A 27,551-nucleotide genomic window follows, 5' to 3' on the forward strand; every position below is an offset into this window, starting at 1 on the left:
GTATTACTCAAAGTACTTGATTGTACTTGTGGTGGTAGTTCAAATAGTACTGAATCCAGCAGTACCACTTTTACTGAGAACTTATGGCAAAAAATGATTTTATCTCTCATCAAAGATGGCAGAAAACATGCACTCTTGTCTTGTCTGAGGCACTTCCGCATTGGCGTCCCGGCTCTTCCCCAGAGTTTGCCGCTTGGTACCGGCGAGGAAAGTGCATACTGCACTTCCTACGCCAGGTTTCCCTTTATAAATCACAATCGACTCGAAATGCGGAGCAGCTTTTGCGAGCTTCACTTAACGCCCATATTTGCCTATAAATAGTCCAAGAAACGCCCATTCATTCATTCATTTTGACTGACTGCATGAAGAAGATCGCAGGAAATGACGACAGAACAGCTAAAAAAGACTTCTCACACCGTGTCAGATTTTGGTTATTTTGGGGAGGTGGAGATAAATCATATTGTTTGGTGGATGCAGTTTGAACCAGAGTAGCAGCATGGAGGTCGGATCGTCACCAAAATAAATAAATGAGTGGTCCGAAAAAGGTTAATGACAAAAAAAATACACACAGCCTTCCTCAGGCAGTGTGTTTGTACTGGGAACAGGAGACCCTCCTTGATGAGAAACTCTAATAAATGATCGGGGAATCCCTCCAGAGTGGAGTCATGACGACTGGATCGGAATTATGTTTTCGTATTTGGTGGTTTGTGTCCCAGCTGTCGATCAGCTGTGAGCAGCGTCTCCGCTGCAGCAACTCTATATCCACCAGTTCAAGGAAATACAACTAATGTGTTGTGTTATATTAGCCGTACAATTTACCACATATGGTGTTCTTATTTTCCATACCTCCTGTGTTTTACGAACGACTTATCAAGTCTTGACAAACGGCATAAAACACGATTAAACGTGATAGAATATAAAACCATGCTCGTATCTACAACCTATAGAAATGCAAAACGGCGTCAGTTTAGACTTAATTCTGTCCTCCTGCTTACCGCATCATTTATGAGAAAACATTTCATAACATTAAAACAACATATTCGACGTGGTTTTAAATAACATATCTTTATTTATTTATTTCTCCAAGTTATGTTTTTGTGTGCTCTGAGGAGTCGCAAACAGGCGTTTGTTTAATCATTTTAAGATTGGCTTTGATCAATTTGTGAAAATGAATTCATATATGATAAATGAGGTAACATTTTATTTATGGTATTATTTCCACGTATTTCTCTCCATTCTTCCTTCTGCCAACGGTGTTGCAGTTTCTCGTCTCTCCCGTTTTTGTGCTTAGTGCGTACTCATGGGTTAGAGTTTGCGTGGAGGACCGCACGTTTTCCCGTCAAGTTAGTATTTTATAAATCGCAAACATTGCGTAGAAACTGGCGTGCGCCATTTTTTGAGCGTGTATCCCTTTATAAATGTGGCCCCAGGTCTTCATGGCCTTGATGAAGATCCGCCAAAATTACCCACACCTGCACCTTGCACAGCTGTTTCACTGCATTACCGCAACAGTGAGTAATGTGGTGAACACAATGGTCCATCTGCTCTTCAAGTTGATGTTTTAAAAAATGATGTCCACTGTGCCCAAAAAAACAAAACAGAATGCCTGCTTCTTTCCAGTCCTCTGCCTTCAACTGCAGAATGATTGTAGCAAAAATGCTAACGTTATGCTATAAAGGAACTACAGCCGAGTACAGCAGCACGACTTCAACGTCACGCCAACTTAAGATCCATGTTCAACCACACAGATTCTAAATGATACAAGTTGAAGCGTTTGTCTGAACAGTTTGCAGGAGGCAGGTACTTGCTTTCAAGCAGAACAGGGCAAACAAACTTAGCGGGAGTGTCTACGTGTTCGGTGTTATGACGTACAACGTCCACCACAACTTCTGTAGTCCTATTCTGCCACTTGGCAACAACCATCGTTTTTCAGACACGTAAACTCTTCAAAAATGTATTTAATGTCGTAGAACGAAACGTGATCCGTCTCTTAAATTTGTGTCAACCACAGACCTTATTTCCAGCTATTTTCCAAACCCTATGGAGAAATCCCATTTGCTCTGAGACGAAGGAACCGGTAGTGGTAAAATGCTGACTCACTTCCTGGTTTTAGGACGCGTCACTGCACCACTTTATTCGAACGGCTCTTATCATGGCTGCTACTGAGGTACTTCCGGGTCATTTCACTCCGTTAGGAAGGCTCGTAAGCTAAACCATGGATGTATAATAAGCAGGGGTGCCCATAACTGGTACGCAGGTACGCATGCGCGGCAAAAATCTGAAATGCGTACCATCACTTGTCACTATGAACCTCTGCGTAGAGACGTACTTGTGAAGTTTTTCCAGAAGGCGCTTAGATCACTGGACGACAGAGTCGGCCTCCGTGTGCACATACGGAGCTGCTAGTAACGTCGGTCTGTACAACGGAATTATTACGGATTATTTTTATTTTGAAATTCAGTTCCTGACGGACGCCAAAAAAGCCCGAGATTATGGAATTAAACCAATAAATAAAAACAAGGATAATTGTGGTGAACACGAAATGCCATGAGACTGGGTTGGATATACACAGTGATAGATGTTAAGGACTAACACGTTTATAATAAATATTAGGGCCGGGACTCGATTAAAAAAATTAATCTAATTAATTACAGGCTTTGTAATTAATTAATCGCAATTAATCGCATTTTTTATCACATATAAATATTTGACCTGAGAATAGTGAGAAGCAATTTTTTTCACATGGATTTTAGTATACCATTGAATAATGACTGAATACATAAGCTTAAGCAACAAAACATTGTTTATTTTTTTCAAGGATGTACTTAACAAAGACCAACAGAAAAGTGCAATTTTTGCCATAAAGTGTAGCAATAGCATATTTAGGAATATAGTACATTTCAGAGATTCAGGTAGGTAGACCTTCTGTAAACTATAACACTTTGTTTTTTAAGTATAACACAATACTTTCAAGTACATTCAGAACATTGGAAACCCTGACTATTAGAAAACATCTCTCTGTTGCTTCAGAGGCCATAACAGACTTTGTTGATTTACCAACAGTTGATTTAAAAAATCTAAATCTAATCAATTTCAGTCCAACTCTCTCAATAACCTTGGCCAAAACAATAAACAGTTCAACATAAAGTGCCAGTTGCACCAACAACATAATAAATAGTTCAACATAATGTGTAATGTACCATTTAAAATAAAATAAAAAAGTGCCAGTGATTGACCTCAATCCCTCCTATTCTTCCAATATCCTGATGAAAAATAAAATCTCTCTGTTGCATAGGCCACTGTTTGATCAACGCGAATTGGGTGTGGGTCCTTGTACTCCGAGTCGGGCTAACGTCCACGCTAGCTTCCACGCTAGCTGCTATAGGTTTTGCATTGAGGTGATACTTGAGGCTTGATGTGCTGCGGTGATACGCAAATTCCTTTTTGCATAATTTGCAAACAACCGTGCTCTTATCGACGCTTCCATCCGTCCGTTTTTTAAAACAAAATGTCCCATCCACGGGGCCAACCAAAGCGGTATCATCAGCTTGTTCGTTCATGTTTGACTATTGTTCACTGTGGTTTGTTGTTGTTTGAAGTCATGAGCGTTAGTTGGTGCTCCAGTATAATCGGTACCCCTGAAACTCATCCAGTGAGAAACGTTCCGCGGTGCAAAAATAAGTGCGATTAAAATGCTTTAATTTTTTTAACGCGTTCATTTTTGTGTAATTAATTAATCTTAATTAACGCGTTAAAGTCCCGGCCTTAATAAATATATTTCATTCCAAATTGTTATGTTGTCTCCTTATTTATTTACAATTCAAGTGGGCTGCCATTTTAGTTTTAATACATGAGGAGGAGTAAGCACGTGGGCGTCCATTTTAGGTTACGACCTGGAAAGGGTTTGACGGTTAGGATTCTAATTATAGTGAGGGGGAGAGAGTATCAGGCAGTGAATTATAAGGGAACACCGGAGAGAGCGAACCTGCCACAGAAATTAGAACATGGGGCCCTCGCTGAGTCAGGGAAGAAAGGGTTTGAATCCTGCTGCCAAGACGGCTACAGGACTGAATGCACTGGCCATCCTTGCTCTCCACCGAGGTAGATCCAACTCCCACCTTAGACCCCAAGAAAAATCAAATGACGTTGATTGATAGCCATCATAGTAGTGTTTATACTATCACTCATAACAATTTTAATACACATCTTCAGTAGTAATCCCAGGATTTGTGACCCCAATAAAATGTTAATTCCAAATTGTTGTTGTGTTTGTTGAGGGGAGTGGTCCGCAGCCAGAGAGACTTCCCAAAGGTCCACCAGCAAGGTAGGCGTATAGGGACTGGAGCTTGCGGTGTGTCGGCATGGAGCGCTTCTCTGTGCATTGAATATGTAGAGGGGAAACATTTTTGCTTATCCCTTGTTCTTGCAAGAAAAGCTGTCAAGTAGGCAAATCACTTTCTTTTGCATGGATGTGACTTGCAAATATTAGCCTTACCTCCAAAAAGTAGCAAAGAGCTGTCCAGAGCTCCAGCACCTACTTAGCATGAAACCCTTCCTTTCGGTATTTCATGCCAAAGTCCATGATTTCAAATGCGAGGTAAGGAAACATTACCAATTGATACCATTTTTTCTTTTTGAACACCTAACATTTTTTTGGTTGATTTGAAAAGTATATATATTTGTTTTTAACCAGGTGAAATGGAGTGGGGCGTATCAGGATGGGGCTGGATTAACACTCGGAGAGGAGGTGGAACAGGATGTGTTTGGTTGCTACAGGATGAATTTGAGAGTTAAAGGCAATAGTGTGGAGTGTGAGCAATTTGATTTCCTGTTAAAGACCCTGTGAAGTGTGCACCTGTGCATGATCTGTTATGCTAATACGTATAGTAATGACCAAAATTGTCCATTGGAACCCATATCAAAAGATGTTGGAATAGCAACGAATTTGACAAGTTTTGAATTTGCCGGGGAAATCTGCAGTCGACCTTCGCCTTCGTGGACGTGGCTTGCGACCTACTGCGTGACTTCACGAGATGGACGCCGCCGCACTGTTTACATTCACCACGGTTCATTTTTTCTCTTTTTCAAAGTCGAATTTCTCAACGTTTTTGAGCTAGTATTTTCCTGGAAAGTGTGCCGGAGTCGACTGGAAGTGATTGCCAATCGAGAAAACCTGACAATGGAGGCGACAGTGAAGAAAGAGGGATGAAAAACACGGGAAACGACGCATTGACGCTGGCTGTAGTAATGTCAAGTCTGCCGAAGTGGCGATGTTTCTGTTCCCAAAAGATGAAGGTGAGCCTGGCTGGTGTCATTGTTTCGTAGATTCTTTGATTGATCATGATAAATAAAGGCCACTGGTCGATTCGAGAGAGAGAGAAAGAGAAAGAGAGACTGAGAGAGTTACAGGGTTGTTGTTAGCAATCAGTGCTAGCTCCGAGCTAACGGAGATTAGCTGTTTCAACAATAAGGAGAGGGAGAGTGCTCTCCTGTGGGACTGAGAGAGATAACGTCAGCTCAGGGAGGTAAACTATAGCCTAAGTTATCTCAGTGGGTTTGGTCATCTATGTAAACAAATATTTCCATCTATGTAATATTAGTTGTATAAAATAGGTTAAGAAATCCTTCCAATGTTTTTTGATTATTGAAATATATGTTTCATATGAGTGTTGAGAGCTGTATCCATAAATCTCTTCATGTTGCCCTCAAAGTGCACCAGATTGATCACTTTCCTCATCTATCCTGTCTGAAAAGCTGTCCAAATCAATCATTTCTCTCACACTAGTATCACTTTCCAAAGTCTCCGCCATGTTTACAATCGCAACTGGGTACATCTTGTGACGTCACAGCCACTATCGTCTGCAACTTCCGTTAGGCTCAGACGGCAAAATTAATAATTCATTAATTATGAATTATTAAAAAATATTTTAGCCATGAACAGGCACAATGATATGTAAGGAATGAAACTGCCATTTCATTTTGGTGCAAAAACATGCACTTCACTGGGTCTTTAAGGCACAACAGGATCTTTAATAATTTAGCGATGAGTATGTTTGATAGTGAGGTGAAGAAAGAATGTGAAGTATGTAGGGTGGGAGTGGAGAATTGAATGCATGAATTTGTTGAATGCAGTCAATTAAGGGTGTTTTTTGTCAGAATAAAATAAATGATAGGAAGATGTTGGAATGAAAGGTTGATCAAATCAATGGACTGGAAGGAGTTATGGCTGTTTGGTATGAATGGGAAAATGAGTGAGTGCAAGGTTAGTCTCCTGAATCTTAGTTTGAGTCATGAAGACATGCGGTTAAATTAAGGAGAAACTGTCACGATCTGTCTGTTGTGTTTTTTCTTGTTTAGATCTTTCCTTGGTTTCCTGTCTGAGTGTGTGAAAGTTCAATTGGGTACTTTAATTAAAAAAGGCGCGGGTTGGTTACAAGCATGATATTGTTCAGTCAGACAAACAGCTGTGATCCGCTCCTCGTTAGGGAAGAGAAGAGGCCGATCTCTCCTCCGGTGCTGTTATATATCCTCTGCTGGCTCCTCCCCGCCAGCCGGCTCGCCTCGTCTCCAATGTCCGTTGTTGCATTTAAACAGAGGATAGGTTCTTTTCACATTCAATATATGCTTAACACGCCTTTTCTCCTAATATTCTCTTTCATCACTTTTCATGTAACATATTCTAAACGCTGTAATCAATACTCTAAAAAATACTTCTCGGCTCGTTTGGTTTCCGGTCATTCCGGATGTTTTCACATGCTACTCTCGTCTGTAAATAATGTATTCAAATAAACTGTACCTTCATTTAATATTCAGCATGGTAGTATCTCGACATCTATAGTTGTAGTGTTAAATCAGTAGGCTTCGGTTTGCACCACTCCATATCATTTCGCTACTAAATTCACCTCTTTAGGAAATCGTATATTAGCCACATGCTAAATGCTAACCGTAGATGAAGGATTTTCAGAATAAAAGCTTAACTGCTTGTGCACAAGAATTTCTGGTTTTTCAGTATAAAAGAGCGTTTAAACTGACGGCATGTTTAAACTACATTTCTCCATTAAAACATTGATTTTAATTTCTAACATAATACATGTTGAGTCCATGTATTTTTATTTGCCACAGTCCTTTTTTATTTGATGTAGTCTACCATTGTACATTCTACACTATCTACAGTTTAGTACAGTAGGAATGACACAAATACAAGAACATATGTATTTACCAGGGGCAGTGGGTTATCAAGCCCTCCAACAGCCATAAGAAATGTTACCATAGTACTCATACCATAGTACCATGGTATATTTACCATATTTGCTCATGTGCGTATGAGGACAAAATGGGCCAACTGTTGAGAGAGCGAAACGTCACTAATTACCCGTCATGCCTGGCAGAAGAGCAGAAGAACCCGTATGTGTGCTCACAGAGCATGCACCCCTTAAGCCCCGCCCCCCGAGCTCCCACTCTCGGCTCACTAGAATGAATGGAGAGAGAAAATAAATCTAGATTCGGCTTTTAGTGCATTTTACAACTTTAAGGAATAATGATTTTAATAAGGGCTATACAATAGTTCATACTGGGTAGTTTATTTTGTTGAAAAAAAATTACCCGCTGATTTACGGGCGTCTGTTTCCCCATGTTAGTCAATGGGAAAAGGTCTTTCTGGGCCGGGTGACGTCACGGACTGATACGGAAGTTGCGGTACCGCCGTTTGGACACAACAAATAATGGGCACAGAGTCCGGCGCACTTCTTGGTGGCTTGACAGACAGACAGCTGCGAGGGGGGGATTCATCTAGACGACGTTATACGGAGACGATAGGTTGGGACGTGTCACGAGATTAACCCGAGCTAACAGTTTATGGCGAGTAGGCAAATAAAAGTTGTAACAAGCAGTAGCGCAGAGCGACTAGAACGCAATCAGACAGTCAGAAAATCACCCATTTTATGTATGAGAGACTTTCATAACAGCGTGATGCCAAACAGCGTCAATTCATACTGAAACACATTCACTTATGGGGAATTGGGGATATTTATCAGCTGCTTGTGTGACAGTCGGACAGTGAATACTTTACAGCGGCCGCTGCGGTGACTTAACGGGAGAATAAACTCCGGCGGACGAGCAGCACTGCAGCGGTTGGTAAATGTGTGTGTGTGTATGTATGTATATGTGTGTGTGTATATATATATATATATAACAACACGGCCGTTCACGGAAACCACCAATTATGACTAAATGAGTATCATGAAAGTGCTTATTAAGCATTTTAAAACTGATGTGGTAACTTTCCAAAGTGCTTTGATTTGAACGTTCATCAGTATTATAATCAAAAAGAGAAGTTTAGTTTTTTTACTAAAATGATCAAATAAAGTAAACATTTCATAGTGTTTACTGAGCTGTGTGGGGTCTCTGAAACTTTTAAAATATGTTTTAATGGTGATATACACAGTGATAGATGTTAAGGACTAACACGTTTATAATAAATACATTTGTATTTATTTTAAGATCTTTTTCATACAATCATACGTATTGGGATTCATGTGGATTAATACGTGAGGAACGGAGGGTGACGAGCATAAGTTTCACTTTCCTTTTTTATTCAAATTCCAGCCTTGGTCTTGAAATATATTTGTTTCTCTTGTCGTCCACGTTCATAAAGCATAAAGCAACAGCATCAGAGCGCGGTGCAAAGTATCCAGATGCGTCCACCGTTCTTATTAAACATCCATTTAGTCCGCTGTATAGAAAACTGTAGTTTAAGCCTTTACAATTTCAAGCCTCAGTAAATGTTCACCTCAACAACAGTCTTTTGAGTCTTTGTTCGCTATCTGTTAAGCTATGCAGTGCGCCGCATACGCAAGGGCAGAATAGTAAAAACTCTGCGTTGTGTTTCGTATGTGTGATGGGGCGTTATGCAGAGGGGAGGAAAACAGGACACAGCAGATTGGGATTGTGGTGGAGACGCTGATAATAATAATAAATAAACAGAGCATTAAACAAACCATCATGCTCTTACTTTGAAATCATGCGGAAATGTCATCATCAGCGGGCCATCACGTGGTTTCCGAAAATAACCGAGTGACACGATTAGATTTTAGCCGAGACCGGTGGAAAATATGTCTCAAAATTCCGTGTGTGTAAAAAGACGATCCACAAGCAGAAATGTGAGATCAGCGAGCCGAGATTTGAGATCCGCAAACGCATTTTTGGTCGACAAATACAAATGGATTCACAAATGCCTGATCGAAAGTTGTAAATGTTAAAGAGATATTCACAGATATTTTTTTTTATTTGTGAACATATTTAGCGTATTTGCATTTTCGTTTTATACTTGCACATTTATTTGTTTTTTTATGTTCGCACAAATAATTATGAGACATATCTATGCCCATAGAGAACACTCTGAAATATTGGTGTTTTTCAGCAGGGAGAGGACAGAGTGTAGCAACATATAGATGTCATCTTATGTCTTCCTGTTCTGGTTTTAGGTATAGGTAGAACGCAGTGTTTGAGATGAGCCAAGACAAGCATCTTGAAGCACTTGATGATGGGGGGGTAACCACCTGACTGAAATGAGGAGCGGATCAGTTCAATGTGGTCAAACAAAAAGTGATAGCGGTTCTCTCCGTCATAGAAACACTGTGAATACGTTGCTGCTAAAACTGCCCCGTGCCCCATAGAAACACATGACTCATAGTCTATAGCCAGTGTTGGGACTAACGTAAGGTGACCAGATTTTCAAAATTAAAACCGGGGACATTTTGAGTTTTGCGGTCAATATATCATTAACATATCCAATTTTCTTTACTGTTAAAGAAAGTAGGGGGAAAATTCTGGTTCAATGTATTTCGAACATTTTAACTGTTGGATTCAAACGGAAGGACGATAGCTCATATGAGACTTCAAAGGTCTTTAATTTTGAAACTACATCATAATGTCCAGATTCTCTCTGAGTGATTAGATGGGGTGTCCTGCTATCACCCTGAAGTGAAATAAGTATTTGATACTGGATAGTTTTTGTTTTATTCTTATCTAAAAACAGAAGGACCATAGCCCATATATGAGATTTTGAAATTCTACATCAGATTGTCCTGATTGACTAGATGGGGTCTCTTGCTATCGCCCTGAAGTGAAATAAGTACCGTAATTTTCGGACTATATGCCGCGCCTTTTTCCCCATTTTTCGACCCTGCGGCTTATATAACGGTGCAGCTAATCTATAGATTTTTACAGCTAACGGCCACTAGGGGACCTCCTAAATCTATGGATTTTACAGGTTACAGTCCACCACCTTTAACTCTATGGGCTCTATGGCCGGTCCGCGCCCCCCACCTTTAAGCGGCGGGCTCCAGCAGGAAAAGCTGGAGGCCGGAAAAGTGTGAGACAGGTAGCGCGCAAAAGTAAAAGTGGAACCGAGAGTTGTGCGAGAGACAGAACGAGAGCAAGACAGACAGACATTACGAGAGCGAGACAGTTTGTGCAAAGGTGTTAAACGTGCGCTGGGAGCGCACCGTTTAAGTTTGAAAGTTGAAAAGTTTGTGTGTCTGAAACGCTATGTGATACAGTACAGTTTACACAGCACAGTCCATGTTCTGTAGCTACTGAAAGCAATTCTAGAACCCTGAAGGCAGGAGAGACTGAAAAGAGTCAAGGGAAGCTTATAAAAGTTAACAGCATTTAATTACACAAAAGATGCGGTGGTGTACAAAATGAAATGTGCGAGTGGAGGCGCTCTCCACATCCAACGACCGGTCAGTTCAGGTCAGGGGGTAGAAGAGATTAATTCTTGGCTTGCTCTTCCTGTTGTCATATGAGGTCTTCTCCTATTGGCCGGCGTCGTCGGGGGGCGGGTCCAATGCAATTCCTGCCTCGTTCTGTAGCTAAATTACATCATTCTGGTGTCTATGGTTATTTAAACATTCCCTAATAAACATTATTCAGCGTCAATAAATGAGTGCTAATCCCAGTGTGCTCAGTGTACAACATCACATGTCATTTCACCTTGGTTCAAGGTTTGAAATCGTATGATTCCGCCAGATGCTAAATGCTAAACGGAAGTGACGAATTTTCAGAATAAAAGTTTTAAGCTAATAGTGAGAACTTCCGGTTTTTCAGAATAAAACTGATTTAAACAAAATAGTGTATTTAATTCAAATTACGCCATATCAACATTGATTTTAATTTCTAACAATCCCTCCTTACATACCATTTAAGGTATGTAAATAATATTGAAATCAATGAGTTCTTCATCCGAACATTGCATGGTACATAACTCATAAAAGTAAAAAATACAAATAAGAATACATATTCATCATAAATATGAAGTTTTTCATTTGTGCATAACTTCTATCTTAAACCTTTAATGTCACTTCGCAAAATAGCAGCAATTAGCTTGGTATGGAAAACGTCTAACGCCCTCCTTTCACATCATAAATCATCTTCATACTGTATCTGGTGTAAAGGCACTTGTTCTTTTACAAAGTATAAGAAGGATTAAACTATCTAAAAATAGCTAAATATTACTCTTTATTTAAACAAGTCTAGCGCCATTCTATCGGTCTGTTTTTATCTAACTGTTTGTGTCATCCTTTTACTGTGTCTCTGGTGCAATTTACGAATCTCTGCTGGCTCCAGTAGATATAGTTCTCCCCATCCACATTCTTGTTGGTTGTGGGACAGAGGAATAATAATTCAGAACCTGCTGATACTTGAATCTTACTGGCATATATTTCAAAACAAAAAACATCTTCATGGTGAACTAAATAAAATCCTTGTAATCTTTCTCAAATCTAATATAAAAATTAACTATTCCTGTTTGTGGTAAAAACACACTAACGTTATGTAATACAATTTCATTATGATTCAAAAACAACTAAAGTCATGATGATGTCAGAGTGAATGATTTCCTGAGTGTGTCTGTCCTGTAAGGTACGTCATTCTCTGCTTGGATCGTGTGCAGAAATCCCATCGATTGCACCTGGCAATACTGCTTCTACCTATCTATTATCAAGCTGAAAAATGAATACAGAAATCCAACATACTGTCATCAAATGTCTTTCTATGATGAATTTAAATGAAATGTATATCCCCATTATAACCTAAACAATAAAGTCTATGGCTTTTACTTCTTTTGCCAGGCTAGTTACAAGATGTTGTCTAAGTTAAATTCCGTCTCATTACATTAATATGTTTTAGCTTAACTGTAATATGTTCTTTCTACATTTCAAACCTCAGCTACTTTAATATCTGTTGAAATATTACAAAATGGTTTCATTATCACAGGTCAACTTCTTCTGTATTCCATTCTGGAATTACATCTCTCACAGTAGCCCCTTGGCCACTGATTCTGCATCTGTGTTACCGGTTATAACTCAATCAATATTAGAAACATCTCAACATTCACCAAACAGTATATTATCCCTAGATATGGAGCAGGTTAATCCTAAAACTATCTTCAATGCTCAGTTTGAACATCTGGGTTGGGGCAGAAAGTTTCTTTCTATCCTTAAAAGAAAAATTTAAATTGTGAATTTTACAACCATGTTGACATTTTATAAATTATACACACTCCCCCCTTTTTACACATGAACTCATGTGAAATACAATCCTGTAATGGGGAGGGGAAACAACCTTCAGGTAAATATTGGTTAGGGACATGGCGAACATTCACAATTTGACATCCATTATTGTCATTTCCAAAGTAAAAACTTCAGTGAAAATAAGTGTTTCTCTCCGTCTTTCCGGCCTAAAAGAAACAGAATCTTCAGATTTTAGTTTGAGTTTTACATTTGCAAACGGCCAACTCCTGTGGGAGTAAAATATCCTCAAGTAGATTAGAAACGGGTCACATGTCCGGTTTCCCCTTTTTACGGAATTTTTAGGAAATCTCTCGTTTCCCTTGGAGCTCCAAAATAATATGTTAGTCCAAAAACATGCTTGGTTAGTTATTGTATTAGAATCATGCAGTTACACTGATCACATGCCGGCATTCATTCATACTCACACTGCCTGGTTGTCACGTCAGGTTTAGACTAGTAGTTTTCTTTACAATCATCGGTCAATAATGCCACATGCCTCAGTGGTGCAGCATCCTCACAAACACTTTGTCAGAAAAAAAGGCGGTAAATATAAACATTTTGTGACAGTCGATTCAATGCAGTAAATACTATTGTCAAATACAACTTATGTTCTGTTAACGACCAAGCTTGCTGCAGAATATAAACTATATGAAACTACAGTAGATGTTGATCTAATGAAAATATATTGCAAGTTCTGCGTTTTTCCTGTAAACAACCAACATGATTCAAATATAACAGTAAAGAAAGGAAGCAGCCCTCAGTATAACATGATTCACACAAAAATGCTTAAAAATTAACCGACCAAAAATATCTCCCTTTTTAAACATGTGAACATCATTTGTTATCTACTTGAAAATGCTTAAAAGTCTCAAGGGTTTATGCCATATTTGGATTACGTAATCAGCACCTTTATGTCATTGATTTACTTTCTTTCCTCCTGCAAAACTCTTTCGCACGAAACTAACCAGAGGCCGGTCCCGGCTCCTTTTAGCATTCCAAGTTGAGATGTGTTGCTGGTCGCTGGTTCGTAGCAGTGTTAACAATCACTGAGCATTTTAGGGAATAAGGAAGGATTGTGAGTGTCTTTAAACTCCTGTTGGTGGAGGAGTTCAGGGGAAATAATAACAAACTAAAGCACAGAGCTGAAGGGATCACAAACATCCCTCTTTGGAGGACAGAGTGACTGCTAGCTGTGCACAAAATCTGTTTTCTCGATTGCAGAGGCAACAAATAGCTTTGAAATGAGTAGAAGACTGTCTAGTTCATTTCAGCTCAACCATTTCTTATAAAAGCACCTAGTGGCGGATATCCTCCACACAAACACACCAAACATAACTAACTATCTGAGTTGCATCATCTCTGGAGAGTCAGGGGAGGATGGGGAGGTGGAGGATGTGGAGGAGATGGAGGATATGGTCAGAGGAGGCAGCTTCTCACAGGCAAAATATTCCTTGAGGGGAGCGAAGAGGTGGCGGATGACGGGCACGCTCCACGACTTGCCCAACACCTTCTGCCTCTGCTGCCGGGTCATGTTCCTCACGTCTGTGTAATGTTTGGGGAAACCAAAGATATTTTCCAGCTCAGTGATCCAGAGGCTGTCCTCCCTGCCATTGTAGAGGACAGGCAGCAGAGAGGACGGTCCTTAGCCCTGCCTTAGAGAGTTTGAATTGGTGGTGATCGTCCTCACCTTGGTGACCCTGGCTTCTCTTCCGATCTCTAAACAGTCCTGCAGAATCAGCTTGTCGTTCTGGGACGCTATGATGGGCCTGCTCATGCCCGGGATGTTTCCCCAGAAGTATCGTGCTCTGTGAGCAGGGCTAACTTTGACTGCATCCACCAGCACCGGGTTGCACTCGAGGAAGCGGCAGATGTTGACTTTGTCATGTGTGTTCATGAAGACGACGTTCTCAAAGAGCCAGAAGAACGGCCTGGGGTCTTCCTCCTTGGGCTTCAGCAGCTGGAGGATGCGGTAGTACTCAAAGAACAGCCTGCCACTGCCCTCATAGAGGCCTTTTCTTAAATGGTTGACGATGGAGAGGTCGTTACAGGGGCTGCCACCGATCAGCATATCAAACGGACCCCACTGCTCCAAGTCTTTCTGGGTGATGAAGCGGGAATCTCCAACGTGGATGATCTTCCCGTCGTGGTTGACGGTCGTCACTGCAATCGAATCCTCACAAATCTCTGAAGCATAACATTCGTCTACTTTGAAGCCGAGATCCTTCAGCACCAGGTAGCCTGTTGCTATGCCATCAAACAGGGACAGAACTTTGATCGGTCTCCTCAGGTTTGCAGGGATGGACGGGTAAACACGGTGTGGCTCAAACTCCATGGCACTGTTGTTGGCGAATAACTCCTGAACACGGATGCTCCAGTCCTCTCTGGGAATCAGAGCACCGTGCGGTCGATGAGGCTGACACAAGAAGCAGATCCACGGATCCAGCTCCTTCAACGAATCAAACGTCCCCGCACCGACCAGGATGTCCATACAGTCCGCGCAATAGGATCTGCAGCAGCTGTCGTTGCCACACATTATGACCTCCATTCCGTAGCAGCAGATGGTGCAGTAGGACTGATATCCATCTTCATCGTACCGATACAGAATTTCTGTTAAGTTATTTTTACACTTCACACAGAGGCTGCCTTTAAAAAGAGGGTGAAATATCTCCACGTCTTCAGTACCACAGCACAAACAAAAGCCCTAAATTTCCAGCTTTAAGTCCATGATCTTACGGATGGCCCTCTCTCTGCGTTTCTGGTCCGGCTGTGTGTATGTGCTGGAAGGATGGTTGACTTTATTGTACGTTTTGGCGTAGTCCCTTGTCTTCTGGGGCACATAATCCGGTGACACATCATCATCAAAAAGATCCTCAGACGGACTGAATTTCTTCTTCTGCACCTTCCCTCCTTTACGCCCTCCCTCACCGCTCCCTCTCTCCTTTTCCAATATTTATCTCCAGTCATTCCTCTCCCCCTCCCATCCTCCTCTGGACACCTTCTCTTTCGCAACTCCGTTATTGGATTTTCTTGCAAACTCAAATCCTTCTTCCAATGTTTCATTTGCAGGTCTGTGCACTGAGTACTTCTCCAGCGACAGTCTGTTTAAGCAGATTGACACTTCTTTCGTCAGAGTGCTGAGGATGTTGCTCTTGCTGCTTATCGGGGGTGAGGAGCTCATGGCCGCCTGAGAGGAGATGACCTTCGAGAAGAGTTTCGCCTTCACTTTTGGGCTGTTGTTTGTTTTAGTTGCATCATTTGAGGCTCCCGTTGCTTTGAGTCCGCCCGGCCCCGAGGGCAGAAACCCTCCGAGGGCCCAGTCCAACATCTGCTTCAGCAGCTCGTCGCGGTCCTCATCAGACGCAGGAAACGGCTTCTTACAACGCAGGCCTGCCTCCTTCAAAGACAAGAAGATGGATTCTCGGTAGGTGCCGAGGATGGCGAAGGAGTTGGAGGAGAAGTGCTGGGCGAAGGAAGCGAACGGTTTCAGAGCCTGAAACTTGATCGTAGAGGACATGTTCTGTCCGTACCACGACACCATCCTCCGCTCTGGATCTTGCTTCTCTTCCTTAGATGGGACAATGACGGCTGGCCAGGGAGCTCCTTTATTTATTTATTTTTGTTTTTATTTCCTTGTCCCCCCCGCCGCCTCCCCCCCCCTTGTAGATGTGTGTGAATGAGATTGCGGGGTAAAGGGGTTTGTGTTTATATGTCACTGTACGAAGAAAACACAGTACTTTAAGATATAATCTTTTGCAAATGTCTGTTTGATATCTGTGCGGAAACAAATAAAAATATTTATAAGAAAAAAGAAAAAGAAAAGGAAAGCTTCAGCTGATTCAGAACGCCGCTGCTCGAGTCCTCACTAACACTAAAAAAGTGGATCACATCACTCCTGTTCTGAAGTCTTTACACTGGCTTCCTGTGTGTCAAAGAATATATTTCAAAAATACTGCTGCTGTTTATAAAGCACTGAATGGTTTAGGCCCAAAATACATTTCTGACCTCCTGCTAAATTATGAACCATCCAGATCTCTCAGGTCTTCAGGGACTGGTCAGCTGTCTGTCCTCAGAGTCAGAACTAAACATGGTAAAGCAGCGTTCAGTTATTATGCTCCAAATATCTGGAACAAGCTCCCAGAAACCTGCAGGTCCGCTGCAACTCTTACTACTTTTAAATCCAGGCTGAAGACTTTTCTTTTTGTCGCTGCTTTTAATTGAACTATTCATATCTTAGACTGCACTGTAACTTTTATCCATGTGTTTTTTCTTTGAATGTTTATTTTATTAGCTTTTCTTTTTAATGACTGATTTTAAATGCCATTTTCTTAATGTCTTTCATTTTTTGTAAAGCACTTTGAATTGCCTTGTGTTGAAAAGTGCGATATAAATAAACTTGCCTTGCCTAATAAAGATTTAATGTGACACATAAAATGGATTTGTTGATGGGAATTGCATCTGGGTTGGGGCGGAAAGTTTCTTTCAATCCTTAAAAGAAACATTTAAATTGTGAATTTTACAACCATGTTGACATTTTATAAATTATAAACACTCCCCCCTTTTTACACATGAACTCATGTGTAATACAATCCTGTAATGGGGAGGGGAAACAACCTTCAGGTAAATATTGGTTAGGGACATGGCGAACATTCACAATTTGACATCCATTATTGTCATTTCCAAAGTAAAAACTTCAGTGAAAATAAGTGTTTCTCTCCGTCTTTCAGGCCTAAAAGAAACAGAATCTTCAGATTTTAGTTTGAGTTTTACATTTGCAAACCGCCAACTCCTGTGGGAGTAAAATATCATCAAGTAGATTAGAAACGGGTCACATGTCCGGTTTCCCCTTTTTATGGAATTTTTAGGAAATCTCTTGTTTCCCTTGGAGCTCCAAAATAATATGTTAGTCCAAAAACATGCTTGGTTAGTTATTGTATTAGAATCATGCAGTTACACTGATCACATGCCGGCATTCATTCACACTCACACTGCCTGGTTGTCACGTCAGGTTTAGACTAGTAGTTTTCTTTAAAATCATCGGTCAATAAGGCCACATGCCTCAGTGGTGCAGCATCCTCACAAACACTTTGTCAGAAAAAAAGGCAGTAAATATAAACACTTTGTGACAGTCGATTCAATGCAGTAAATACTATTGTCAAATACAACTTATGTTCTGTTAACGACCAAGCTTGCTGCAGAATATAAACTATATGAAACTACAGTAGATGTTGATCAAATGAAAATATATTGCAAGTTCTGCGTTTTTCCTGTAAACAACCAACATGATTCAAATATAACAGTAAAGAAAGGAAGCAGCTCTCAGTATAACATGATTCACACAAAAATGCTTAAAAATGAACCGACCAAAAATATCTCCCTTTTTAAACATTTGAACATCATCTGTTATCTACTTGAAAATGCTTAAAAGTCTCAAGGGTTTATGCCATATTTGGATTACGTAATCAGCACCTTTATGTCATTGATTTACTTTCTTTCCTCCTGCAAAACTCTTTCGCACGAAACTAACCAGAGGCCGGTCCCGGCTCCTTTTAGCATTCCAAGCTGAGATGTGTTGCTGGTCGCTGGTTCGTAGCAGTGTTAACAATCACTGAGCATTTTAGGGAATAAGGAAGGATTGTGAGTGTCTTTAAACTCCTGTTGGTGGAGGAGTTCAGGGGAAATAATAACAAACTAAAGCACAGAGCTGAAGGGATCACAAACATCCCTCTTTGGAGGAAAGAGTGACTGCTAGCTGTGCACAAAATCTGTTTTCTCGATTGCAGAGGCAACAAATAGCTTTGAAATTAGTAGAAGACTGCCTAGTTCATTTCAGCTCAACCATTTCTTATAAAAGCACCTAGTGGCGGATATCCTCCACACAAACACACCAAACATAACTAACTATCTGAGTTGCATCATCTCTGGAGAGTCAGGGGAGGATGGGGAGGTGGAGGATGTGGAGGAGATGGAGGATATGGTCAGAGGAGGCAGCTTCTCACAGGCAAAATATTCCTTGAGTGGAGCGAAGAGGTGGCGGATGACGGGCACGCTCCACGACTTGCCCAACACCTTCTGCCTCTGCTGCCGGGTCATGTTCCTCACGTCCGTGTAATGTTTGGGGAAACCAAAGATCTTTTCCAGCTCAGTGATCCAGAGGCTGTCCTCCCTGCCGTTGTAGAGGACAGGCAGCAGAGAGGACGGTCCTTAGCCCTGCCTTAGAGAGTTTGAATTGGTGGTGATCGTCCTCACCTTGGTGACCCTGGCTTCTCTTCCGATCTCTAAACAGTCCTGCAGAATCAGCTTGTCGTTCTGGGACGCTATGATGGGCCTGCTCATGCCCGGGATGTTTCCCCAGAAGTATCGTGCTCTGTGAGCAGGGCTAACTTTGACTGCGTCCACCAGCACCGGGTTGCACTCGAGGAAGCGGCAGATGTTGACTTTGTCATGTGTGTTCATGAAAACGACGTTCTCAAAGAGCCAGAAGAACGGCCTGGGGTCTTCCTCCTTGGGCTTCAGCAGCTGGAGGATGCGGTAGTACTCAAAGAACAGCCTGCCACTGCCCTCATAGAGGCCTTTTCTTAAATGGTTGACGATGGAGAGGTCGTTACAGGGGCTGCCACCGATCAGCATATCAAACGGACCCCACTGCTCCAAGTCTTTCTGGGTGATGAAGCGGGCGTCTCCAAGGTGGATGATCTTCCCGTCGTGGTTGACGGTCGTCACTGCAATCGAATCCTCACAAATCTCTGAAGCATAACATTCGTCTACTTTGAAGCCGAGATCCTTCAGCACCAGGTAGCCTGTTGCTATGCCATCAAACAGGGACAGAACTTTGATCGGTCTCCTCAGGTTTGCAGGGATGGACGGGTAAACACGGTGTGGCTCAAACTCCATGGCACTGTTGTTGGCGAATAACTCCTGAACACGGATGCTCCAGTCCTCTCTGGGAATCAGAGCGCCGTGCGGTCGATGAGGCTGACACAAGAAGCAGATCCACGGATCCAGCTCCTTCAACGAATCAAACGTCCCCGCACCGACCAGGATGTCCATACAGTCCGCGCAATAGGATCTGCAGCAGCTGTCGTTGCCACACATTATGACCTCCATTCCGTAGCAGCAGATGGTGCAGTAGGACTGATATCCATCTTCATCGTACCGATACAGAGTTTCTGTTAAGTTCTTTTTACACTTCACACAGAGGCTGCCTTTAAAAAGAGGGTGAAATATCTCCACGTCTTCAGTACCACAGCACAAACAAAAGCCCTCAATTTCCAGCTTTAACTCCATGATCTTACGGATGGCCCTCTCTCTGCGTTTCTGGTCCGGCTGTGTGTATGTGCTGGAAGGATGGTTGACTTTATTGTACGTTTTGGCGTAGTCCCTCGTCTTCTGGGGCACATAATCCGGTGACACATCATCATCAAAAAGATCCTCAGACGGACTGAATTTCTTCTTCTGCACCTTCCCTCCTTCACGCCCTCCCTCACCGCTCCCTCTCTCCTTTTCCAATATTCCTCTCCCCCTCCCATCCTCCTCTGGACACCTTCTCTTTCGCAACTCCGTTATTGGATTTTCTTGCAAACTCAAATCCTTCTTCCAATGTTTCATTTGCATGTCTGTGCACTGAGTACTTCTCCAGCGACAGTCTGTTTAAGCAGATTGACACTTCTTTCGTCAGAGTGCTGAGGATGTTGCTCTTGCTGCTTATCGGGGGTGAGGAGCTCATGGCCGCGTGAGAGGAGATGACCTTCGAGAAGAGTTTCGCCTTCACTTTTGGGCTGTTGTTTGTTTTAGTGCATCATTTGAGGCTCCCGTTGCTTTGAGTCCGCCCGGCCCCGAGGGCATTTAAATGATGGGTCTCATCATTGTGGAGGGTCCCCGGCACAATGCACATGGTCTGGAGCTCGCTGGGGTCCCGCAAATGCTTTAATCACACTTTTGTCCATTTGCCTATCAGTTTGTTAACGAAGTGGACAGAGGCTGTTTTTTGCCCCTAAAAGTGACTTTTAATGGTGGTTTTTGCATTTAAATGATGGGTCTTATCATTCTCCAGGGTCCCCGACACAATGCACATGGTCTGGAGCTCGCTGGGGTCCCGCAAATGCTTTAATCACACTTTTGTCCATTTGCCTATCAGTTTGTTAACGAAGTGGACAGAGGCTGTTTTTCGCCCCTAAAAGTGACTTTTAATGGTGGTTTTTGCATTTAAATGATGGGTCTTATCATTGTGGAGGGTCCCCGACACAATGCACATAGTCTGGAGCTCGCTGGGGTCCCGCAAATGCTTTAATCACACTTTTGTCCATTTGCCTATCAGTTTGTTAACGAAGTGGACAGAGGCTGTTTTTCGCCCCTAAAAGTGACTTTTAATGGTGGGTTTTGCATTTAAATGATGGGTCTTATCATTCTCCAGGGTCCCCGACACAATGCACATAGTCTGGAGCTCGCGGGGGTCCCGCAAATGCTTTAATCACACTTTTGTCCATTTGCCTATCAGTTTGTTAACGAAGTGGACAGAGGCTGTTTTTTGCCCCTAAAAGTGACTTTTAATGTTGGCTTTTGCATTTAAATGATGGGTCTTATCATTGTGGAGGGTCCCCGACACAATGCAACTAGTCTGGAGCTCGCTGGTGTCCCGCATATGCTTTAATCACACCTTTGTCCATTTGCCTATCAGTTTGTTAACGAAGTGGACAGAGGCTGTTTTTCGCCCCTAAAAGTGACTTTTAATGGTGTTTTTTGTATTTAAATGATGGGTCTTATCATTCTCCAGGGTCCCCGACACAATGCACATGGTCTGGAGCTCGCTGGGGTCCCGCAAATGCTTTAATCACACTTTTGTCCATTTGCCTATCAGTTTGTTAACGAAGTGGACAGAGGCGGTTTTTTGCCCCTAAAAGTGACTCTTAATGGTGGCTTTTGCATTTAAATGATGGGTCTTATCATTCTCCAGGGTCCCCGACACAATGCACATGGTCTGGAGCTCGATGGGGTCCCGCAAATGCTTTAATCACACTTTTGTCCATTTGCCTATCAGTTTGTTAACGAAGTGGACAGAGGCTGTTTTTTGCCCTTAAAAGTGACTTTTAATGGTGTTTTTTGCATTTAAATAATGGGTCTTATCATTGTGGAGGGTCCCCGACACAATAAAACTAGTCTGGAGCTCGCTGGTGTCCCGCATATGCTTTAATCACACTTTTGTCCATTTGCCTATCAGTTTGTTAACGAAGTGGACAGAGGCTGTTTTTCGCCCCTAAAAGTGACTTTTAATGGTGGGTTTTGCATTTAAATTATGGGTCTTATCATTGTGGAGGGTCCTCGACACAATGCAACTAGTCTGGAGCTCGCTGGGGTCCCGCAAATGCTTTAATCACACTTTTGTCCATTTGCCTATCAGTTTGTTAACGAAGTGGACAGAGGCTGTTTTTTCCCCCTAAAAGTGACTTTTAATGGTGTTTTTTGTATTTAAATGATGGGTCTTATCATTCTCCAGGGTCCCCGACACAATGCAACTAGTTTGGAGCTCGCTGGTGTCAGGCATATGCTTTAATCACACTTTTGTCCATTTGCCTATCAGTTTGTTAACGAAGTGGACAGAGGCTGTTTTTCGCCCCTAAAAGTGACTTTTATTGGTGTTTTTTGTATTTAAATGATGGGTCTTATCATTCTCCAGGGTCCCCGACACAATGCACATGGTCTGGAGCTTGCTGGGGTCCCGCAAATGCTTTAATCAAACTTTTGTCCATTTGCCTATCAGTTTGTTAACGAAGTGGACAGAGGCTGTTTTTCGCCCCTAAAAGTGACTTTTAATGGTGGCTTTTGCATTTAAATGATGGGTCTTATCATTGTGGAGGGTCCCCGACACAATGCACATAGTCTGGAGCTCGCTGGGGTCCCGCAAATGCTTTAATCACACTTTTGTCCATTTGCCTATCAGTTTGTTAACGAAGTGGACAGAGGCTGTTTTTTGCCCCTAAAAGTGACTTTTAATGGTGGGTTTTGCATTTAAATGATGGGTCTTATCATTGTGGAGGGTCCCCGACACAATGCACATAGTCTGGAGCTCGCTGGGGTCCCGCAAATGCTTTAATCACACTTTTGTCCATTTGCCTATCAGTTTGTTAACGAAGTGGACAGAGGCTGTTTTTTCCCCCTAAAAGTGACTTTTAATGGTGTTTTTTGTATTTAAATGATGGGTCTTATCATTCTCCAGGGTCCCCGACACAATGCAACTAGTTTGGAGCTCGCTGGTGTCAGGCATATGCTTTAATCACACTTTTGTCCATTTGCCTATCAGTTTGTTAACGAAGTGGACAGAGGCTGTTTTTCGCCCCTAAAAGTGACTTTTATTGGTGTTTTTTGTATTTAAATGATGGGTCTTATCATTCTCCAGGGTCCCCGACACAATGCACATGGTCTGGAGCTTGCTGGGCTCCCGCAAATGCTTCAATCAAACTTTTGTCCATTTGCCTATCAGTTTGTTAACGAAGTGGACAGAGGCTGTTTTTCGCCCCTAAAAGTGACTTTTAATGGTGGCTTTTGCATTTAAATGATGGGTCTTATCATTGTGGAGGGTCCCCGACACAATGCACATAGTCTGGAGCTCGCTGGGGTCCCGCAAATGCTTTAATCACACTTTTGTCCATTTGCCTATCAGTTTGTTAACGAAGTGGACAGAGGCTGTTTTTTGCCCCTAAAAGTGACTTTTAATGGTGGGTTTTGCATTTAAATGATGGGTCTTATCATTGTGGAGGGTCCCCGACACAATGCACATAGTCTGGAGCTCGCTGGGGTCCCGCAAATGCTTTAATCACACTTTTGTCCATTTGCCTATCAGTTTGTTAACGAAGTGGACAGAGGCTGTTTTTCGCCCCTAAAAGTGACTTTTAATGGTGGGTTTTGCATTTAAATGATGGGTCTTATCATTGTGGAGGGTCATCCACACAATGCAACTAGTCTGGAGCTCGCGGGGGTCCCGCATATGCTTTAATCACACCTTTGTCCATTTGCCTATCAGTTTGTTAACGAAGTGGACAGAGGCTGTTTTTCGCCCCTAAAAGTGACTTTTAATGGTGTTTTTTGTATTTAAATGATGGGTCTTATCATTCTCCAGGGTCCCCGACACAATGCACATGGTCTGGAGCTCGCTGGGGTCCCGCAAATGCTTTAATCACACTTTTGTCCATTTGCCTATCAGTTTGTTAACGAAGTGGACAGAGGCTGTTTTTCGCCCCTAAAAGTGACTTTTAATGGTGGGTTTTGCATTTAAATGATGGGTCTTATCATTGTGGAGGGTCCCCGACACAATGCAACTAGTCTGGAGCTCGCTGGGGTCCCGCAAATGCTTTAATCACACTTTTGTCCATTTGCCTATCAGTTTGTTAACGAAGTGGACAGAGGCTGTTTTTTCCCCCTAAAAGTGACTTTTAATGGTGTTTTTTGTATTTAAATGATGGGTCTTATCATTCTCCAGGGTCCCCGACACAATGCAACTAGTCTGGAGCTCGCTGGTGTCAGGCATATGCTTTAATCACACTTTTGTCCATTTGCCTATCAGTTTGTTAACGAAGTGGACAGAGGCTGTTTTTCGCCCCTAAAAGTGAATTTTATTGGTGTTTTTTGTATTTAAATGATGGGTCTTATCATTCTCCAGGGTCCCCGACACAATGCACATGGTCTGGAGCTTGCTGGGGTCCCGCAAATGCTTTAATCAAACTTTTGTCCATTTGCCTATCAGTTTGTTAACGAAGTGGACAGAGGCTGTTTTTCGCCCCTAAAAGTGACTTTTAATGGTGGCTTTTGCATTTAAATGATGGGTCTTATCATTGTGGAGGGTCCCTGACACAATGCACATAGTTTGGAGCTCGCTGGGGTCCCGCAAATGCTTTAATCACACTTTTGTCCATTTGCCTATCAGTTTGTTAACGAAGTGGACAGAGGCTGTTTTTCGCCCCTAAAAGTGACTTTTAATGGTGGGTTTTGCATTTAAATGATGGGTCTTATCATTGTGGAGGGTCATCCACACAATGCAACTAGTCTGGAGCTCGCTGGTGTCCCGCATATGCTTTAATCACACCTTTGTCCATTTGCCTATCAGTTTGTTAACGAAGTGGACAGAGGCTGTTTTTCGCCCCTAAAAGTGACTTTTAATGGTGTTTTTTGTATTTAAATGATGGGTCTTATCATTCTCCAGGGTCCCCGACACAATGCACATGGTCTGGAGCTCGCTGGGGTCCCGCAAATGCTTTAATCACACTTTTGTCCATTTGCCTATCAGTTTGTTAACGAAGTGGACAGAGGCTGTTTTTCGCCCCTAAAAGTGACTTTTAATGGTGGGTTTTGCATTTAAATGATGGGTCTTATCATTGTGGAGGGTCCCCGACACAATGCAACTAGTCTGGAGCTCGCTGGGGTCCCGCAAATGCTTTAATCACACTTTTGTCCATTTGCCTATCAGTTTGTTAACGAAGTGGACAGAGGCTGTTTTTTCCCCCTAAAAGTGACTTTTAATGGTGTTTTTTGTATTTAAATGATGGGTCTTATCATTCTCCAGGGTCCCCGACACAATGCAACTAGTCTGGAGCTCGCTGGTGTCAGGCATATGCTTTAATCACACTTTTGTCCATTTGCCTATCAGTTTGTTAACGAAGTGGACAGAGGCTGTTTTTCGCCCCTAAAAGTGAATTTTATTGGTGTTTTTTGTATTTAAATGATGGGTCTTATCATTCTCCAGGGTCCCCGACACAATGCACATGGTCTGGAGCTTGCTGGGGTCCCGCAAATGCTTTAATCAAACTTTTGTCCATTTGCCTATCAGTTTGTTAACGAAGTGGACAGAGGCTGTTTTTTGCCCTTAAAAGTGACTTTTAATGGTGTTTTTTGCATTTAAATGATGGGTCTTATCATTCTCCAGGGTCCCCGACACAATGCAACTAGTCTGGAGCTCGCTGGTGTCCCGCATATGCTTTAATCACACTTTTGTCCATTTGCCTATCAGTTTGTTAACGAAGTGGACAGAGGCTGTTTTTTGCCCCTAAAAGTGACTTTTAATGGTGGCTTTTGCATTTAAATGATGGGTCTTATCATTGTGGAGGGTCCCCGACACAATGCAACTAGTCTGGAGCTCGCTGGGGTCCCGCAAATGCTTTAATCACACTTTTGTCCATTTGCCTATCAGTTTGTTAACGAAGTGGACAGAGGCTGTTTTTTGCCCCTAAAAGTGACTTTTAATGAAGGTTTTTGCATTTAAATGATGGGTCTTATCATTCTCCAGGGTCCCCGACACAATGCACATGGTCTGGAGCTCGCTGGGGTCCCGCAAATGCTTTAATCACACTTTTGTCCATTTGCCTATCAGTTTGTTAACGAAGTGGACAGAGGCTGTTTTTTGCCCCTAAAAGTGACTTTTAATGGTGGGTTTTGCATTTAAATGATGGTTCTTATCATTGTGGAGGGTCCCCGACACAATGCACATAGTCTGGAGCTCGCTGGGGTCCCGCAAATGCTTTAATCACACTTTTGTCCATTTGCCTATCAGTTTGTTAACGAAGTGGACAGAGGCTGTTTTTCGCCCCTAAAAGTGACTTTTAATGGTGGGTTTTGCATTTAAATGATGGGTCTTATCATTCTCCAGGGTCCCCGACACAATGCACATGGTCTGGAGCTCGCTGGGGTCCCGCAAATGCTTTAATCACACTTTTGTCCATTTGCCTATCAGTTTGTTAACGAAGTGGACAGAGGCTGTTTTTTGCCCCTAAAAGTGACTTTTAATGTTGGCTTTTGCATTTAAATGATGGGTCTTATCATTGTGGAGGGTCATCGACACAATGCAACTAGTCTGGAGCTCGCTGGTGTCCCGCATATGCTTTAATCACACCTTTGTCCATTTGCCTATCAGTTTGTTAACGAAGTGGACAGAGGCTGTTTTTCGCCCCTAAAAGTGACTTTTAATGGTGTTTTTTGTATTTAAATGATGGGTCTTATCATTCTCCAGGGTCCCCGACACAATGCACATGGTCTGGAGCTCTCTGGGGTCCCGCAAATGCTTTAATCACACTTTTGTCCATTTGCCTATCAGTTTGTTAACGAAGTGGACAGAGGCTGTTTTTCGACCCTAAAAGTGACTTTTAATGGTGGGTTTTGCATTTAAATGATGGGTCTTATCATTGTGGAGGGTCCCCGACACAATGCAACTAGTCTGGAGCTCGCTGGGGTCCCGCAAATGCTTTAATCACACTTTTGTCCATTTGCCTATCAGTTTGTTAACGAAGTGGACAGAGGCTGTTTTTTCCCCCTAAAAGTGACTTTTAATGGTGTTTTTTGTATTTAAATGATGGGTCTTATCATTGTGGAGGGTCCCCGACACAATGCAACTAGTCTGGAGCTCGCTGGTGTCAGGCATATGCTTTAATTACACTTTTGTCCATTTGCCTATCAGTTTGTTAACGAAGTGGACAGAGGCTGTTTTTCGCCCCTAAAAGTGAATTTTATTGGTGTTTTTTGTATTTAAATGATGGGTCTTATCATTCTCCAGGGTCCCCGACACAATGCACATGGTCTGGAGCTTGCTGGGGTCCCGCAAATGCTTTAATCAAACTTTTGTCCATTTGCCTATCAGTTTGTTAACGAAGTGGACAGAGGCTGTTTTTTGCCCTTAAAAGTGACTTTTAATGGTGTTTTTTGCATTTAAATGATGGGTCTTATCATTCTCCAGGGTCCCCGACACAATGCAACTAGTCTGGAGCTCGCTGGTGTCCCGCATATGCTTTAATCACACTTTTGTCCATTTGCCTATCAGTTTGTTAACGAAGTGGACAGAGGCTGTTTTTCGCCCCTAAAAGTGACTTTTAATGGTGGCTTTTGCATTTAAATGATGGGTCTTATCATTGTGGAGGGTCCCCGACACAATGCAACTAGTCTGGAGCTCGCTGGGGTCCCGCAAATGCTTTAATCACACTTTTCTCCATTTGCCTATCAGTTTGT

At 42.3% G+C, this 27,551-nt stretch overlaps 2 protein-coding genes and 1 pseudogene across 3 annotated transcripts in view; 1 reads left to right on the top strand and 2 right to left on the bottom strand.

Annotated features, from left to right (window-relative positions):
• Window positions 1–5,013: 5,013 nt before the first annotated feature.
• Window positions 5,014–27,551, top strand: part of LOC307033308 (zinc finger MYM-type protein 1-like) — a 39,644-nt gene continuing 17,106 nt past the window's right edge. The window contains exon 1 of the mRNA XM_079671724.1: window positions 5,014–5,295. The gene's annotated coding sequence lies outside the window, so the exon portion shown is untranslated. The remainder of the gene's footprint in view (window positions 5,296–27,551) is intronic.
• LOC307033328 (DNA (cytosine-5)-methyltransferase 3C-like) lies at window positions 12,807–15,130 on the bottom strand. Its single transcript, XM_079671761.1, has one exon. It carries the CDS (start codon window positions 15,115–15,117, stop codon window positions 14,215–14,217), a length of 903 nt encoding a protein of 300 aa, XP_079527887.1. The 5' UTR covers window positions 15,118–15,130; the 3' UTR covers window positions 12,807–14,214.
• Window positions 16,614–20,183, bottom strand: LOC307032837 (DNA (cytosine-5)-methyltransferase 3C-like; annotated as a pseudogene). Its single transcript has one exon. The product of its transcript is annotated as a DNA (cytosine-5)-methyltransferase 3C-like (transcript).

The sequence above is a fragment of the Notothenia rossii genome (assembly GCF_949606895.1).
Source record: "Notothenia rossii genome assembly, chromosome: 3".
Lineage (NCBI taxonomy): Eukaryota > Metazoa > Chordata > Actinopteri > Perciformes > Nototheniidae > Notothenia > Notothenia rossii.

What these genes read in the sequence shown, in the direction of transcription:
- LOC307033328 (XM_079671761.1), bottom strand. Translation starts at nt 15,117, where the DNA reads ATGGAGGTCATAATGTGTGGCAACGACAGCTGCTGCAGATCCTATTGC.